The sequence below is a fragment of the Schistocerca gregaria genome, chromosome X, assembly GCF_023897955.1.
Source record: "Schistocerca gregaria isolate iqSchGreg1 chromosome X, iqSchGreg1.2, whole genome shotgun sequence".
Lineage (NCBI taxonomy): Eukaryota > Metazoa > Arthropoda > Insecta > Orthoptera > Acrididae > Schistocerca > Schistocerca gregaria.
This window is the reverse complement of record NC_064931.1, coordinates 672,938,870-672,958,312: the sequence shown is the minus strand read 5'-3', so window position 1 is coordinate 672,958,312 and position 19,443 is coordinate 672,938,870. Positions and strand designations below refer to the sequence as shown.

Here is a 19,443-nt window from a genome sequence, read left to right as displayed (position 1 = left end):
GCCTACCAGGTGCAATTGCTTTCGTTTTCCTTTTGAGACTCACAGAAAGCCATAATTTTAATTCTTTTGTAGCAGGCAGATAGAAGCTAAATAAGGGAATCATAAAACAATGCTCGAGCAAACTTCGTCTTGCTACTTTCGGTATCCCTTAGTGTCAGAGCGAAAACCTAATGGTACTGCAAATGTCATGGGACTTCTGTTTTCTGCCGTCATATTTCTTGTTGTTGTAAATACATAATTGTAGCTATGAACTGCCATATTTACATAATACTTGAGTATAATACAGGACATGAAGTAAATAAAGACCTTTTAAAAGTCAAAAGTCAGTAATATCCTACTATTTCATGTTAAAATAGGGACAATCGTCTTACAGACAATATAGACTGCCATCATGATGTTTCTGTAGTAAGTTGAATTTAATTTGTATTAGTACAGTGAGTATTTTAATTGTATTTTCCATTAGTTTATTGAACACAAGAGTAATCAAAAAAGAGAAGTTAATCAGCAACAGTATATTCTTTCACAACATCTAAAACAATATGACAATGCTAAAGTAGTTAACAAATTCTATGCCTGCAGAAACCTACTGGTTCTAACAGTGTCATAACACCAGTGTAGCTTCAAGAGCATTTTCATCTAGAAATGAACTGCCCTGACAGTTGACTGATCAAGAGTGGGAAAGGCAAAAGTTTACAAGTATACAATCAGAGGGATAAGTACCTGAGATATGACTTCCCTATCAATACGAGTGCCTGAAAGATGACTTCCCTAACAATCTCTTGGAAAGTTTTGTTTCTCAAATCAACAGAGTGCATTATCATGCAGTAGCAAACGTGATGTAGTTTTGTCTCAATTGTTGACAACAAATTCCAGCTGTGATGGACACACCCTTGGGGAAAAGCAAAATACACTTTTGGAGCTACGTTCACACTACTCTTTGCTCAAGCTTACGTCTTTTGGTACGGCTCAATCTTTCATTTCTTCTTAGGAAGGTGATGATAAAGGCATCATAACTCGTCACCAGTAACAGTGTTACATAGGAATGTTCAATGAGTGACCTGATGACGTTCAAGCAAAACTACAATAACAGTCACTCCGTTGATTTTTGTTGTTTTGAATTAGAGCATGGACTACTACTACACCAGACTTTTGAAGCTTTCCTGTTGAATGCAAATGTCACATGACGGTTAAATGGTAATCCATCACTTATATCAGTAGCTGAAATGTCTTTAATGTGGAAAATCATTCATGCCAGAACGATTTTTGTTGAAACAGGAATATCTTCTTCTGGCGTATTTTTACCAAAAGCAGTCGTTCCACACACAATTCAAATCTTTCGAGCAGCCTCCTCTGCATTCACCCCTCTATTACACAAAAAGTAAATGTTGTGTTGAAGATGTTACATCTTTTACCACCTGCGACCCAATTTTACAACTCTTAACTGTAGTTCATGATTTTCAAGTATGCAAAATCCAATGCTTAACTGCAAGATGATAACTAGAACTTTAAATTCGAAAATGACAGTTCAGACATACACTGACAGTGCATGCCACATTCACCTGGGCGGCGCCTGATTGCGGGTGGTGGGTGGCATCTGGCCAGTGGCCGGTAGCCACTGCAGCACAAGGAAACGCTTGAGCATAAGCTATTCTGATTGTGACGCAGCCAGAAGCTGACCTGAGGAATTGTTTCTGGAAATATTTGTAATTATTGGTGGGTAAAATGTGAAGCGAATTAGCTTCGATGTTCAATCAGACTCATAACTTTAGATGAGGGCCGAAACATGGAAAAAAAAGAAAAGAGAATAAAAATACGGTTCAACACGAACACGTGACTGTAAGTTTAGAATGCATGACGATTACAACTACACCAGGGGCTCACACAACACAACATCTCTGAAGTAGACAACACTTCCTCCCGCCACTTCCACATCTTACAGTGTTGCCAGATTGTGCAGATTGCCGGACCTAGTTTTGTCAGGGTCTGTTGCCCACCTTAAGTGAACGACTTGGACTTAGTCTCTGTGGGGGCCAACTGGCAGTCAGTTTTTATGTCCAAGACTGTACTTTCAATATTGTTTCCAGAAATCCTTTGGTGCCTAAGGATTAGTTTTAAATTAAGAATTTGCTCTGGACAGGATCTATAAGGTCTAAAGTCTGCTTGGTATTCACCAATTTTAGGTTCTAACTGTTCTTGGGCTCAATCAAGTAAACATTGCGTGAGAAATCTTTATGTGAGAGAGATTCCTCGGTAATTATTAACATTGATTCTATCCCCTTTTTTGTATGCATTGGAGGTATTAGGGCAGTTTTCCAGTCCTCAGGTATTTTTTCAGACTGCCAGAAACGTCCTATTAGTTGAGTGATCTCTTGTGTAGTGTTAGGCCAGCTGATTTTAGTAATTCTGCAATTATACCATCTTCTCTGGATCCTTAATTCTTTCAAATATCTTAACTTGCTTAATTATTTCAATTTTGTCATGTTCTTTGGAGTTAGGGTTGGTGTTAATAGTTTATTGTGGTTCCAAAATTTGGCTCGTGCAGTTAAATGTGATCTATATACATGCAGTTGAATATGCTCAAATTTTTACTCTTTCTTAACTATTTGTACACAAATTCCCTAATTGTAATAATCTGTAGATTATTATTAAATTGGCATGGTATGGTCCCTTTTTTTTTCCTTTCCCAGAGTTGTCAATGCAGGAAAATCGACATGGAATATATATACAGGCATGTGTATTTATCGGTGTTACAGTTTGTCTGAAATATACAAATCTTTGTGGTAGTGACAAAATGATATAGATTACTCACCTTGTGTGGACTGCTCTTTTTCTATTTTCCCCTTTTGTCGTATACAAGAGATTATTTTATTGATTTATGCAATACTCTTACAATGTCAGTGCTGAACTATTATTTATGTTTTTTTCTTTATTTTTCTCAAAAGCATAATCTATCATCAGCTGTGACATAGTCGTGAATATGAACAGTGATCCATTAATGTCAAATGTTTTTTATTCCAGTCTTTGATCACAATATCAATTCGTTTGATGATGATCGGTTTCAGTCAGTAATGACCATCTTCCGATCTACAATATAAAAATATATACACCTAGTGGGCAGTCTGTCTTTCAACACAATACAACATTACATATCACAATATACTATCATATAACCAGGGAAATATACAGATAAAATATGGTAAAGTGTATCTCTTCTACACCACATCCTAGTGTGATAAGGCCATAATGGCATCATTAAAACATATAAATATACTCAGCATGGCATCGTCACATAGATCTAAAATATTGTGTAAAATAGGCCACACCGTCCACACAGTCATTTTGCAACTGGCTACTGAAGTGCAGTGGTTACCAGAAATCTGTTTCCCTATTCCCTTGGTACTGTGAGCTTAGATGTAGTCCTCATTTACGTAAGAAACATAATCTGATAAAAACACATTAGGTAAATACATGTAGCAGACTTGTAAATATCGATAACTGTTACAGAACCCAAATGTGACACAGTAAAAGACAAATACAGTTACCCATATAAAATTATTAAAAGGAAATATATAAAGATAATAGGTCTGACACTTTTATGGTGAATTTACGGCCAAAAAGAAAATATACGTAATACATTGCCTGTATCGACCTATAAATTACCTATGCATACTGTTCTCGACATATATCACCAAGCAAGGCTAGGTATAATTACGCAAGGCATTAAATGGTTATCGTAGTTTGTTATCAAACAAAGCAAAGCAGCCATTTGGCACAAAATCACTTTGTCCATCGAGTACCCTAGTTGGATCTTGCTTTTTGGCCTTGTGAATCTCCAACAAGTCGAGAGCATGACCCTTCTCTGCCCTGTGTAGAATACGCATACAACTCTCAATATTGCCTACAGTGTGGCCAGTTTCTGCCAAATGCATTCCCAATGCAGTTTTGTTATGTGCCTGCAAATGCTCCCTGAATCTTATTTTAAAAGAACGGCCAGTTTGACCAATATAAAATTTGCCACAACTACTACAGACGGTCTTGTAAACCCCAGAACCATCAAATTCATCAGAATCATTACTCAAATTATGTTTTACATGGAGTTTCAGAGTGTTGTTAACTTGAAAACTACATCTAACCTTAGATTTACTGAAACACTTTTCTATTTGTTGGGACATTTTTCCGTAAAATTTCATTGGAATAGTTTTCATGTTTTCTTTATTATTTCTTTTTTCTGGATGATTGCGGGTCTGCCTACTATTTACTTTCTGTTTATTTATCTATTGTACAGGCGTGTAACATCATTTGCTGAGAAACCGTTGGCTACTGCAATTTGCATTAATATACTAAGTTCTTAGCATGTTTCATTGTTGGCCAATGGTAATTGAAAGAGTCGGTGGATCATAGAGGTTAAAAAAGCCCTTTTAAATCATGGCAGATGCCATAAACTGACACCGATAATAGCGTCTGTGCATGTAGGCTTTCTGAAAATTGAAAATTGATGTATGTTATCAAACTTCTTAATAATATGGTCTAAATAGTTAATGGAGCCCATTTCTTCCATTTCTGTAGTAAACACTATTTTTTTGTGCATGCTGTCTACAGCTTGAGCAAATGGGGTAACCTCGTTCTTGCCCCCTCTAACACTAACAAGTTGTCATCGACATAACATTTATAATATACAGTCTTGTCTTTCAGTCGTGGAAACTTAGCAAAGAACTTACATTCTAAGTCGTTCATAAAAATGTCTGCTAACTTACCAGCTAAACTGCTACCCATCCCAAGAGCATCTTTTTGTTGATACATTTTGCCATTGAAGGTAAAATATTTATAAGTTAATGCAAATTCTAAAAGTTCTATTAATTTTGTGTATTCTGCAGTACTAATCTTGTATGCGTATTCTACACAGGGCAGAGAAGGGTCGCGCTCTCGACTTGTTGGAGATCTACAAGGCCAAAAAGCATGAGCCCACTACGGTACTCAATGGACAAAGCGATTTTGTGCCCAACGACTATTTTGCTTTGTTTGATAACATACTACGATAATCATTTAATGCCTCGTGTATTTATACCTAGCCTTGTTTGGTGATTTCTGTTGAGAACAGTATGCATTTGCCTTACTTCCATACATTCATCACTCTAATCTTGTAACTGATTATATCCTACCTATTCAAGGAATGTATGGCCAGACTATATAATTTTATTTATTGACTATTAATATGTTGTATAAAGGTTTTCTGTGGGAGACATATAACAATGTCTGAAAAGCCCTCTAGTGGTTAAGTTCTTATAATCACTGCATGCCTATGTAAAATGTGGGTGGCCAACCCAACAGAGGGTGCTGATCATTGATCTGTCTTTTCTTCAGTTATTTAGTCATATAGACGTCTTATCTTTTTATAGGTTGCTACAGACAGTGTATTATGTATATTTTATTTTTGACCGTAAATTCACCATCAAAGTGTCAGACCTATTATCATTATATATTTCCTTTTAATAATTTTATATGGGTAACTGTATTTGTCTTTTACTGTGTCACATTTGGTTTCTATAACAGTTATCGATATTTAAAAATCTGCTACATGTATTTTACCTAATGAGTTTTTATTAGATTATGTTTCTTATTTATTTTTATTTATTTATTTATTTATTGTTCCGTGGGACCACATTAAGGAGAAGTCTCCATGGTCATGGAACGAGTCAATACATGAAATTATAACATGATTCTAGAAACAGATAAAATGAAATATAAGAAACATATTCAGGCGACAAATTGTTAGTTTAAATAAAGAAAATCAATAATGTAACACTAGAATTTGCTTAATTTTTTAGCTCTTCCAGGAGCTCCTCGACAGAATAGGAGTGAGCCATGAGGAAACTCTTCAGTTTAGACTTAAAAGTGTTTGGGCTACTGCTAAGATTTTTTGAGTTCTTGTGGTAGCTTATTGAAAACGGATGCAGCAGAATACTGCACTCCTTTCTGCACAAGAGTCAAGTAAGTGCATTCCACATGCAGATTTGATTTCTGCCTAGTATTAACTGAGTGAAAGCTGCTAACTCTTGGGAATAAGCTAATATTGCTAACAACAAACGACATTAAAGAAAATACAGGGTGTTTCAAAAATGACCAGTATATTTGAAACGGCAATACAAACTAAACGAGCAGCGATAGAAATACACCGTTTGTTGCAATATGCTTGGGACAACAGTACATTTTCAGGCAGACAAACTTTTGAAATTACAGTAGTTACAATTGTCAACAACAGATGGCGCTGCGGTCTGGGAAACTCTATAGTACGATATTTTCCACATATCCACCATGCGTAGCAATAATATGGCGTAGTCTCTGAATGAAATTACCCGAAACCTTTGACAACGTGTCTGGCGGAATGGCTTCACATGCAGATGAGATGTACTGCTTCAGCTGTTCAATTGTTTCTGGATTCTGGCGGTACACCTGGTCTAGAAAGAAGTCACAGGGGTTCATGTCTGGCGAATAGGAAGGCCAATCCACGCCGCCTCCTGTATGTTTTGGATAGCCCAAAGCAATCACACGATCATCGAAATATTCATTCAGGAAATTAAAGACGTCGGCCACGCGATGTGGCCGGGCACCATCTTGCATAAACCACGAGGTGTTCGCAGTGTCGTCTAAGGCAGTTTGTACCGCCACAAATTCATGAATAATGTCCAGATAGCGTGATGCAGTAATCGTTTCGGATCTGAAAAATGGGTCAATGATTCCTTTGGAAGAAATGGCGGCCCAGACCAGTACTTTTTGAGGATGCAGGGACGATGGGACTTCAACATTGGGCTTTTCGGTTCCCCATATGCGCCAGTTCTGTTTATTGACGAAGCCGTCCAGGTAAAAATAAGCTTCGTCAGTAAACCAAATGCTGCCCACATGCATATCGCCGTCATCAATCCTGTGCACTATATCGTTAGCGAATGTCTCTCGTGCAGCAATGGTAGTGGCGCTGAGGGGTTGCTGCGTTTGAATTTTGTATGGATAGAGGTGTAAAATCTGGCGCATGAGACGATACGTGGACGTTGGCATCATTTGGACCGCAGCTGCAACACGGCAAACAGAAACCCGAGGCCGCTGTTGGATCACCTGCTGCACTAGCTGCACGTTGCCCTCTGTGGTTGCCGTACGCGGTTGCCCCACCTTTCCAGCACGTTCATCTGTCACGTTCCCAGACCGTTGAAATTTTTCAAACAGATCCTTTATTGTATCGCTTTTCGGTCCTTTGGTTACATTAAACCTCCGTTGAAAACTTCGTCTTGTTGCAACAACACTGTGTTTAGGCGGTGGAATTCCAACACCAAAAAAATCCTCTGTTCTAAGGAATAAACCATGTTGTCCACAGCACACTTGCACGTTGTGAACAGCACACGCTTACAGCAGAAAGACGACGTACAGAATGGCGCACCCACAGACTGTGTTGTCTTCTATATCTTTCACATCACTTGCAGTGCTATCTGTTGTTGAAAATTCTAACTACTGTAATTTCGAAACTTTGTCTGCCTGAAAATGTACTGTTGTCCCAAGCATATTGCAACAAACGGTGTATTTCTATTGCTGCTCGTTTAGTTTTTATTGCCGTTTCAAATATACCGGTCATTTTTGAAACACCCTGTATATACTGTGAGGGCAATGTCAAAGTTCCCAGACTATTGAATAGGGGTCGACAAGAGGTTTTCGAACTTACACCACACATAGCTCGAACAGCCCATTTTTGAGCCAAAAATACCCTTTTTGAATCAGAAGAATTACCCCAAAAAATAATACCATATGACATAAGCGTACGAAAATATGCGAAGTAGACTACTTTTCGTGTTGAAATGTAACTTATTTCAGATACTGTTCTAATGGTAAATAAAGCGACATTTAGTTTCTGAACGAGATCCTGAACATTGGCTTTCCACAACAGCTTACTATCTATCCGAACACCTAGGAACTTTAAATGTTCCGTCTCGCTTATAATATGACCATTCTGTCTGATTAAAATATCAGTTCTTGTTGAACTGTGAGTTAGAAACTGTAAAAACTGAGTCTTACTGTGATTTAGCACCAAATTATTTTCCACAAGCCACAAACTTATTTCATGAACTACATTATTTGATAATGTTTCAATATTACACACAAGATCCTTCACTACCAAGCTGGTGTCATCAGCAAACAGAAATATTTTTGAATCACCTGTAATACTAGAAGGCATATCATTTATATAAATAAGAAACAGCAGTGGCCCCAGCACCGACCCTTGGGGAACGCCCAATTTAACAGTGCCCCATTGGGACTGAACATCACTACCACTCTCAATATTGCGGAGAATTACCTTCTGCTTTCTGTTCTTAAAGTAAGAGGCGAACCAATTGTAAGCTACTCCCCTTACTCCATAATGGTCCAACTTCTGCAGTAATATTTTGTGGTCAACACAGTCAAAAGCCTTCGTTAAATCAAAGAAAACACCTAACGTTTGCAACCTTTTATTTAATCCATTCAAAACCTCACAGAGAAAAAGAGACTATAGCATTTTCAGTTGTTAAGCCATTTCTAAAACCAAACTGTACATTTGACAGCAAATTATGTGAATTTAAATGCTCCAGCAACCTTGTATATACAACCCTCTCAATAACTTTAGCAAACACCGATGGCGTAGAAATAGGTCTATAATTGTCAACATTATCCCTGTCTCCCTTTTTATAAAGTGGCTTCACTACCAAGTACTTTAATCGGTCAGGAAACCGACCACTCCTAAAGGAAAAGCTACAGATATGGCTAAGTACTGGGCTAACATACATGGAACAGTACTTCAGTATTCTGCTAGATACCCCGTCATATCTATGAGAGTTCTTGGTCTTTAGTGATTTAATTATTAACTCAATCTCCCTCTTGTCAGTATCATGGAGGAGCATTTCAGGTAACAAGTCTCGGAACACTTTTTTCTACGAGCGCTATATGATTCCCTGTTGGGACTAGGTTTCTATTTAGTTCACCTGCTATATTCAGAAAGTGATTATTAAATACTGTACATATATGCAACTTATCAGTAACACGGACATTCCCACTACGCACTGATTCTATATCCTCAGCCTGTCTCTGCAGACCAGCCACTTCCTTTACGACTGACTATATGGTTTTAATTTTATCCCGTGACTTAGCTATTCTATCTGCATACCACATACTTTTTGCCTTCCTAATAACTTTTTAAGCACCTTACAATACCGTTTGTAATGGGCTGCTGCATTTAGATTGTGACTGTTTCTAACGTTTTGATATAATTGCCACTTTATTCTACAAGATGTTCTTATCCCTTTAGTCAGCCACCCAGGCTACTTGTTTGTGCTAGTACCCTGTTTTGAACGTTCTAGTGGAAAGCAACTTTCAAAGAGCACGAGAAAAGTCTTGAGGAAAGCATTATATTTATCGTCTACTGTATCAGCACTATAAACATCTTGCCACTCTTGTTCCTTGATAAGGTTTACAAAAGTCTCTACAGCAACTGGTTGGTTGGTTGTTTGAGGAAGGAGACCAGACAGCATGGTCATCGGTCTACAGAAGGATGGGGAAGGAAGTCTGCCGTGCCCTTTCAGAGGAACCATCCTGGCATTTGCCTGCAGTGATTTAGGGAAATCACGGAAAACCTAAAGCAGAATGGCCGGACGCGGGATTGAACCGTCGTCGTCCCGAATGCAAGTCCAGTGCTACAGCAACTGGATCAGCTTTCCTAAAAAGTTGGTAACTATATTTAACATGTGATGCAGCACAAAAATCTTTTAGAGTTAAAATTTGTGCATCATGATCTGAAAGGCCATTCACCTTTTTGCTAACAGAATGCCCTTCTTGTAATGAGGAATGAACAAAAATATTGTCTATGGTTGTCCTACTGTTCCCTTGCACTCTCGTTGGAAAGAATGCGGTTTGCATAAGATTATATGAATTGAGGAGGTCTACCAGCATCCTTTTCCTTGCACAATCACTTATACAATTAATATTGAAGTCACCACATATAACTAACTTTTTGTATTTCCTATAAAGTGAACCAAGAACGTCCTCTAGCCTTAGCAAAAATGTTGTGAAATCGGAGTCTGGGGATCTATAAATAATAACAGTAAGAAGTTTAGCTCCACTAAATTTAACCACACCTGCACAACATTCAAACACCTTTTCAGTGCAGTACTTTGAAACATCAATTGACTCAAATGGGATACCGTTTTTCACATACATGGCTACTCCCCCACACCGCAAAGAGCTCCTAGAAAAGCTGCCAGCCAACCTGTATCCTGGTAATGGAAGCCTCTGAATTATCTCCTCATTTAAGAAGTGTTCAGATATACCAATAATTTCAGAGTCAACATCTATAAGCAGTTCACTGACTTTATCTCTAATACCCTGTATATTTTGATGAAATATACCAATTCCCTCATTAATCTGATACCTAAGCTTTGTCGAAAGTGGTTTCTTTGTTAGAGAGACTTCCCTTAAGCAGGAATACCTATCAGCTGACTTTAATCTAAAAAAGGTACAGCTCTAACATCCAAAACTACCGGAATTTTCCCATGAGTGATCCCACCACCCCCACCTATGCTGTCACCTATAAGCTTTGCCAACCTCCCCTTTCCATACCTGTTGATGTGCAGGCCATGTCTAGTGAAACCCGTCCTGCTGATAGACTCCACCAACACCACTGAAATGTGACTCATGCCTTCTGTCATCAGCGCACCCCCAAGTCTCATGTTATTACGCCTGACAGCTGTATTAAGATGAGGCCGATCATGACACTGAAACAGTTTCACGAAATGCACATTTGTGTTGCCAGTCTGAGTGGCTATCTTTTCCAGGTCACCATCTATGTCATACTCCCCAACCCTATCAATACTATTACCGGCCCCACCCACAATCACTACCTGATCCTCTTTAGTAAAATCCCTACATAACCCCCCTATGTTAACAGTCACCTGAGCCAATCCTGCATTAGGCTTCACAATGCTGTTGACCTGGTACTCACTCCCCAAAACTTCCTGCAACTGCTGGCCTACACCTCTACCATGAGAACTACCTAACAACAGAACCTTCTTCTTTCTCTTAGACTTTGCAACTGTCCTAGCCACCGTAACTGCTGAGGTCCGCTGCTGAGGTCTATAGCTACTAGAGATTCCTCTCCACTAGACTCTGACAGTTGGTCGTATCTATTACAAACACCAATAGTAAAACTATCTGAAAATCTCCTCCTCCTAGCAGATCTCTTGCCAACAGCCAGCTCCCATTCCCCAACCCCTTTCTCCCTCCTCATCTTATCTAGCTCCTCCTGTGCATTTTTCAACTGCACCTGAAGGCCACAGATCTTACGCTCCTGCTCCTCTATCAACTTACTCTTGCTACATAACCTGCAGTTCCAGGACAGGGTCTCACCACAATGCCCACGGGCTTCCCCACTGCATTCCCCCCAGTGAAAATACTTCGAACAAGTCTCCCGCCACAATCCACTACTCACCTACCTACGGCAAAGCCCACACTTCTCACTCATGATAAAATTTTACAGTTATTGAAACAAGAAAACAAGTTTATCTAAGTTCCGCTACTACAATAAGAAGATGTTAAAAACTGACTACAATAATCACAAACTTGCTCTACAAGGGAAGTAACTACTATTATTGACAGTATTAATCAACAACAAATGAGAATGTAACAAAATACTAACGCAGAAAGAAAATCAAACGTCTAATGACACCGTAATGAAACTGAAAGCAGTTTGCAAAACTTTCTTCTGAAGGTATTTCACCGGAAAACACTAAGAACACCAGTTGAAGACTACTAAAGTTCCTAAATAAACTACTATACACAAACAATTAATTAGTACTTAGCTTTCGATGCGCCGCTACAGCTGCAACTGGTCAGGGCGGAATGTAAACACGGGTAAGAGGTTAAGTTGCTCGATACGAAACACTCACAAATATCAGGTCACAACACAAGAAAGGCAGAGGTGAATGAAGAAACCACTAATAAGTCACTTATATAGTAAATATTATCACAAAAAATGTTAAAATGTATATCTGAAACCTAAAAATAGATGAAAACTTAGAGAGCGATCTCACACGCAGTCACGCGTTTATGACGTCACTCCAAAGGTTAGTGTTGAAAGATCTTACGTAAATGATGACTACACCTAAGCCCACAGTAGCGACATCTATGAGGGGTGTAGGCAAACAGATTTCTGGCAGCTACTGCACTTCAGTAGCCAGTTGCAAAATGACTGTGTGGACGATGTGGCCTATTTTACACCATATTTTAGATCTATGTGACGATGCCATGCTGAGTATATTTATATGTTTTAACGATGCCATTATGGCCTTATCGCATTAGGATGTGGTGTAGAAGAGATACACTTTACCATATTTTATCTGTATATTTCCCTGGTTATATGATAGTATATTGTGATATGTAAGGTTGTATTGTGTTGAAAGACAGACTGCCCACTAGGTGTATATATTTTTATATTGTAGATCAGGAGATAGTCATTAGTGACTGAAACTGGTCATCATCAAACGAATTGATATTGTGATCAAAGACTGGAATAAAAAAATATTTAGCATAATCTATGTTGCAGTGACAGACTGATCTGTAGTGTAGACCAAGGTTAGGTTGAAAGGTGACAATTTGATTGCAAATTGGTGAAGCCAACAAATGTTAAAGTTAAATTATGGTTGAGGTAAAAGACTCATATCTGTAACATAACTGGAGGTCTATGTTAACCTGGAAATTGATAGTTTTGATTTTCCATTACTTTCTGTTTACTTGCTTACTTCCCCTCACTCCTATACACACAGAGAGAACTCTCGACACAAGCAAACAGAGAGAATTACATATTTATGTGTATTTGTTCTAGCTTATGAAGTGTTTCTATCCAAAAATTCAATCTGATCATGCTCTAAACCTAGTATGTTGAGGGGGGGGGGGTTGTTTCATTAAACACTTAGTAGTTTCCCACAACTGAAATGAAAAATATCATTACATGACTGGCTATGAAAATCAGCTGTTCCACCACGTAAACTTCCCATGACCATTTGCGAGAGGTGTTACCAACAAACACATCGAGGTTAGTGTGTGTATGGCTCCTACCCAAAACATATGCTGAAATGTTATGTTTTTTGTTTAGCAGCTGTCTTCATTATTTATCCCCTCTCTGACGAATTATTTCCTCATAGTTATCTCATGTATCATTATCACTTCTCCAATATTCAGTACTAAAGACTTAGATAATTAACTTCTTTTGATGTTACACCCTCTCATTTGCCTGTATAACATTAGTATGTATCAATAGGTAGGCATATTTTGACCTGAGATTCTGGCTAGCCTTGCACCCTCCAACACGTTTACCTTTATTCCTCTTTCCCTTAAGTAACAGAAAAAGTAACTTACAGTTCTGCAAGCTACAACTATAATAAGCGGCCAGTAGTTATTTCTGCATCACAACAGCCATTATTTTTACACAATCCATGTCTATGTAAGAAATTATATTTGCTTTCTCATGTAATTTTGCAAGGAAATCCCCTGAAAATTTTGAAACAATGGCACTTTATCATAATAGATCTTGGGGTAGTGAAACAATTTAATTTTTGGTATTAATATACCATCACAACCAGTCACTAGTCACTTTCATTATGTTGTTGTCGAAAAAATTCTGATTATTTTTTATCTAGTAAAAAATACGAGGATTGGAACTTTAAATAGTGGCAACTATTTATTTACAGCTCATACAAAATAGATATGGGTTTCAAAGTTTTACTTACCTTCAAAGTAGACACCAGCATTGTGTATAACCCACTGCCAGTGATGTGGAAGTCATAGGATACTCTTAGCAGTGCCAGTTGTGTTGACACTTCGAGTGGTGCGGTCTATTTCCTGACAAATTTCTAGCAGTTCTGAAATGAATGCTGTGAAGTGTTTCCTTCAGTTTAGAAATTGAGTTGAACTCGCAAGGGCTTAAGTAAGGGAAGTGCAGTAGGTGGCATAGCACTCAGCAGCCCCATCAGTCAAACAAATCAGTAACAGCTTGCCCTGTACGTGCTTGAGCATTGTCCTGCAAAATGAGGGTCAGGTCCTGCAGAAAGTGTCATCACTTCTGTCTCTCAGCTAGTCATAGGTTGTGTTCCAGAAACGACCAGCTGAGAGACAGAAGTGATGACACTTCCTGCAGGACCTGCCCATCATTTTGCAGGACGATGCTCAAGCACATATAGTCAAGCTGTTACTGATTTGTCTGACTGATGGGGCTGCCAAGTGTTATACCACCTACTGCACTCCCCAGACTTAAGCCCTCGTAAGTTCAACTAGATTTCTAAACTGAAGGAAACAATTCATGGCATTCGCCTCAGAACTGCTACAAATTCATCAGTCAACAGACCGCGCCGTTCAAACTGTCAACACAACTGGCACGACTTCCACATTACTGGCAATGGGTTATACACAACGTTGGTGACTACTCTGAAAGTCAGTAAAACTTTGAAACACGTATCTACACTCCTGGAAATTGAAATAAGAACACCGTGAATTCATTGTCCCAGGAAGGGGAAACTTTATTGACACATTCCTGGGGTCAGATACATCACATGATCACACTGACAGAACCACAGGCACATAGACACAGGCAACAGAGCATGCACAATGTCGGCACTAGTACAGTGTATATCCACCTTTCGCAGCAATGCAGGCTGCTATTCTCCCATGGAGATGATTGTAGAGATGCTGGATGTAGTCCTGTGGAACGGCTAGCCATGCCATTTCCACCTGGCGCCTCAGTTGCACCAGTGTTCGTGCTGGACGTGCAGACCGCGTGAGACGACGCTTCATCCAGTCCCAAACATGCTCAATGGGGGACAGATCCGGAGATCTTGCTGGCCAGGGTAGTTGACTTACACCTTCTAGAGCACGTTGGGTGGCACAGGATACATGCGGACGTGCATTGTCCTGTTGGAACAGCAAGTTCCCTTGCCGGTCTAGGAATGGTAGAACGATGGGTTCGATGATGGTTTGGATGTACCGTGCACTATTCAGTGTCCCCTCGACGATCACCAGAGGTGTACGGCCAGTGTAGGAGATCGCTCCCCACACCATGATGCCGGGTGTTGGCCCTGTGTGCCTTGGTCGTATGCAGTCCTGATTGTGGCGCTCACCTGCACGGCGCCAAACACGCATACGACCATCATTGGCACCAAGGCAGAAGCGACTCTCATCGCTGAAGACGACACGTCTCCATTCGTCCCTCCATTCACGCCTGTCGCGACACCACTGGAGGCGGGCTGCACGATGTTGGGGCGTGAGCGGAAGACGGCCTAACGGTGTGCGGGACCGTAGCCCAGCTTCATGGAGACGGTTGCGAATGGTCCTCGCCGATACCCCAGGAGCAACAGTGTCCCTAATTTGCTGGGAAGTGGCGGTGCGGTCCCCTACGGCACTGCGTAGGATCCTACGGTCTTGGCGTGCATCCGTGCGTCGCTGCGGTCCGGTCCCAGGTCGACGGGCACGTGCACCTTCCGCCGACCTCTGGCGACAACATCGATGTACTGTGGAGGCCTCACGCGTTGAGCAATTCGGCGGTACGTCCACCCGGCCTCCCGCATGCCCACTATACGCCCTCGCTCGCAGTCCGTCAACTGCACATACGGTTCACGTCCACACTGTCGCGGCATGCTACCAGTGTTAAAGACTGCGATGGAGCTCCATATGCCACGGCAAACTGGCTGACACTGACGGCGGCGGTGCACAAATGCTGCGCAGCTAGCGCCATTCGACGGCCAACACCGCGGTTCCTGGTGTGTCCGCTGTGCCGTGCGTGTGATCATTGCTTGTACAGCCCTCTCGCAGTGTCCGGAGCAAGTATGGTGGGTCTGACACACCGGTGTCAATGTGTTCTTTTTTCCATTTCCGGGAGTGTATATTGTACGAGCTGTAAATAAATTGTTGCCACTACTAAAGTTCCAACCCTCGTATTTCACCAAAAATGTCATGAGGCTGCATTTCATTCTGCAGCTTTGCCACTATATGAAAAAGTTGGTCATTTCATTCTGAATCACAAACTTTTTCACCAAGATCAAACAAAATAAAGTACCACACAAAATTTACACAAATCAGCAGTTAGCACAAATACTTTTAAACTTTTTAAAACCTAAATTATTTTAGAGATTACAAATAACTAACACAAGTTCAGACACCTAACCCCTCGGCCAAATAAAACTTACATATAACAGATGATGTAGTTGATTTGCTGCAGCTACTGATGCTCCAAAGCCAGCATGCCCATCAAATAGGCCAAAATATACATAAGGCAGGGACATCTCATTTCCAATAGATGACGTGGCTAAGGCTTTTGAGGACTCTCCTGCCCTGCGCAGCTCTCGTCTTTCTAGGAATGCCTGGTCTTCATTCCACGTCGATTTCCCCGCATTCACCGCCCTGGAAAAAAAAAAAAGGGAGCATACCATGCCAATTTAATAATAATCCACAGATAATTACAATTGGGGAATTTGTGTACAAACAGGCAAGAAAGAGCAAAAATTTGAACATATTCAACTGCAAGTATATAGATTACATTCAACTGCGCAAGCCAACTTTTAGTGTCTAGAGGGATGATACATCATGTACCATTATGATTTTCACTTCCTCCTGCTCCATTCATGAATGATGGGCAGCTAGAACAACTGTCAGTAAGCCACTGTACCAGCAATTTTTTTTTTTTCCTCATTTCACTGTCATGGTCATTTCATGTGACATTAGTGGTACGAAGTGATGTGTTTCTTGACTCTTCCTGAAATGTGTACTCTAAATTTTAGCAGCAAACCTCTCCATGATGCTTTTGCACAGACTAAATGCAACTGTTACGAAATGCACAGCAGTACTTTGAATCTTTTCTGTCTTTGCAGTTAATCCTACACAATAACACTCCCAAACTGACGAGTAATACTCAAGAAGTGGCTGAATGAGGATTTTATAAGCTCTCTTTTGTGGGGATGAATTACCTTTCCTTAGGATTCCTTCAACATATCTCAATCACATCTACCATTTTTGTACTTTCAACATTGCAGCCCAGACAGCAATCGTGATAATCTAATATATAACAAACTATCAGCCTCAACTGCGGTAATGAAACCAACCTTTACCTAGGTTTCAGCCGAAATAATTGAGCCTTCTTCAGAAGATATACCGGAATCTATAATTTGTCAAAGACGGCATGGTCTAGTTTTATTTCCAGACCATGCTCTCTTAGACAAATTGTAGATTCAGGTATGTATTCTGAAGAAGGCTCAATTATTTGGGCTGAAACCTAGGTAAAGGTTGGTTTCATTACCGCAATCAAGGCTGATAATTTCTTATATATTAATCTACCATTCCTGTAGTTAGTTTTATGTGGTCATTTCACTTTAAAGCAGTCTGAATAAATATTTTTAGGTACTTCACAACTTTTATTGTTTCCAGCAATTGATTGAGAATGGTGCAGTCAAACATCAAAGGTTTCTTTCTATACACTTATTCAGAATAAATTACATTTATTTACTTAGTGTACATCATAGTGGTGACAATGTGAAGTGCTGACTACTGGCTGCATTAAATAATATTTAGCATTAAAAGAACTGCTATCACATAATTTGCTAACCACCAGCAGTTTGACCAAACACAACACTTATGCTACAGGGCAGACTTCTCCATTCTCCCCATCACTAAATTAAATTAGTTTGTAAGTAATAATGGCAATTTGCAATAGGCAGAGAATGCAGGAAAAATGTTTGTAATAAAATAAAATGCACATGTAACTGTTTAAACACCTAAAGTGAAGAAAATGTATTAACAAATGTAACACAAAGTGTGTGATTACTTATAGGATTCACTGACTGGGAATGTGTATTAGTTTGTTGCCTATGAAAGCTTTGACATGATGATGATATGGAATGTAAAATGGTTGTAATGGTATTAGAGAATAACAAGCAACTATATGAGTGCTGACTAAAGGCTTCCATTAAGTTAAACTTAGCAACTGAGTGAATATGTCTCCTTCCACGAGATAGTTTAATGTACTGACAAAAAGAGATGGCTTTTGGATATCCTTTGTGACTTAAAGCCATTTTTTTTTTTAATTGGGGGGGGGGGGGGGTGTTAGGGCGCTCAACTACGAAGGTCATTAGTGCCCAGTCACAAATGTAAAACTCAAGGGGGCGGGGTGGGGGGGGGGGGGGGGGGGGGGGCACCAGAAAGTTCTTACAAAGATGCAGATAAAATAATTAAAAGAGCTAGATGTCTTTGGACAAGTCCGTCAAAGTAATAAAACGAAGAACACGAGCAGCTGCTCGAGCATCATCAGCTAAAATTTCCTGTAAGGTAGATGGCAGAGACAGGACAACACGAGATTGATTAAAAAGGGGACACAACAATAAAACATGGTGCACTGTCAATGCATGACCACAAGGGCACTGCGGGGCAGGGTCACTGGACAGCAGGTGGCGGTGGCTAAACTGGCAATGCCCAATCTGCAACCTGGCCAAAATGACCTCCTCTCGCCGAGATGGTTGGGAGGAGGTGGTCCAAGCTGTTGGGAACAGTTTTATGGCCCGGAGCTTATTTTCTTGAAGTGATGACCAAGTATCCCACCATAATGACACAAACCTCTTACAAACAACCCCACTAATGTCAGACGATGGGACACAAAGGGAGGCTGGCCAAGGCAGGAGGACTGCAGCCTTGGCCGCAGCATCAGCAGCCTCATTCCCAGGCACTCCTATATGGCCTAGAACCCACATAAAGCGAACAGGAGAGCCTTCATCAGCAAACGAATGGAGGGATTGCTGGAACCGTTGCAACAAGGGATGGACCTGATACGGAGTTCCAAGGCTCTGAAGAGCACTGAGTGAATCAGAGCACAGTACATATGGAGAATGGCGGTGGACATACTGAACGACCTGATAGAGAGCAAAAAGCACAGCCGTAAAGCTGTAACATTGGTCGAGGAGCCGGTATTTAAAGGTGACGGCCCAGACGACAAAGCCACAGCCAACACCATCGTCAGTTTTGGAACCATCAGTGTAAATAAAGGTGTTACTGGCGAGTCATGCACGAAGTTCAAAAAAAGTGAGCAATACACTGCATCCGGTGTACCCTCCTTCGGGAGCGTGCTGAAGTCAAGATGAATGTGAACCGGAGCCTGGAGCCAAGGTGGTGTCGGGCTCTCACCCTCTCTGAAGGTGGTAGGGAGGGCAAAATCCAATTGTCGAAGCAGGTGACAGAAGCGGACTCCAGGGGGCAGCAGGTCACACATACAACCCATACTGACGGTCGAGAGAATCGTCGAAGAAGGACTGATAAGAGGGGTGGTCGGGCATTGACAACAGCCGTCAGGCATACCGACAAAGCAGTACAACGCACCGGTAGGTCAATGGTAATTCGGCAGCTTCAGCA

General features: G+C 40.5%; 1 protein-coding gene across 4 annotated transcripts in view; it reads right to left on the bottom strand.

Annotated features, from left to right (window-relative positions):
• LOC126298890 (protein phosphatase 1H) overlaps nucleotides 1–19,443 on the bottom strand; it is a 157,953-nt gene that overhangs the window by 119,994 nt on the left and 18,516 nt on the right. For all 4 annotated transcript variants that reach the window (XM_049990426.1, XM_049990427.1, XM_049990424.1 and 1 more), the window contains exon 2: nucleotides 16,239–16,452. In XM_049990426.1, the coding sequence (XP_049846383.1) occupies nucleotides 16,239–16,452 (214 nt within the window). The remainder of the gene's footprint in view (nucleotides 1–16,238; nucleotides 16,453–19,443) is intronic.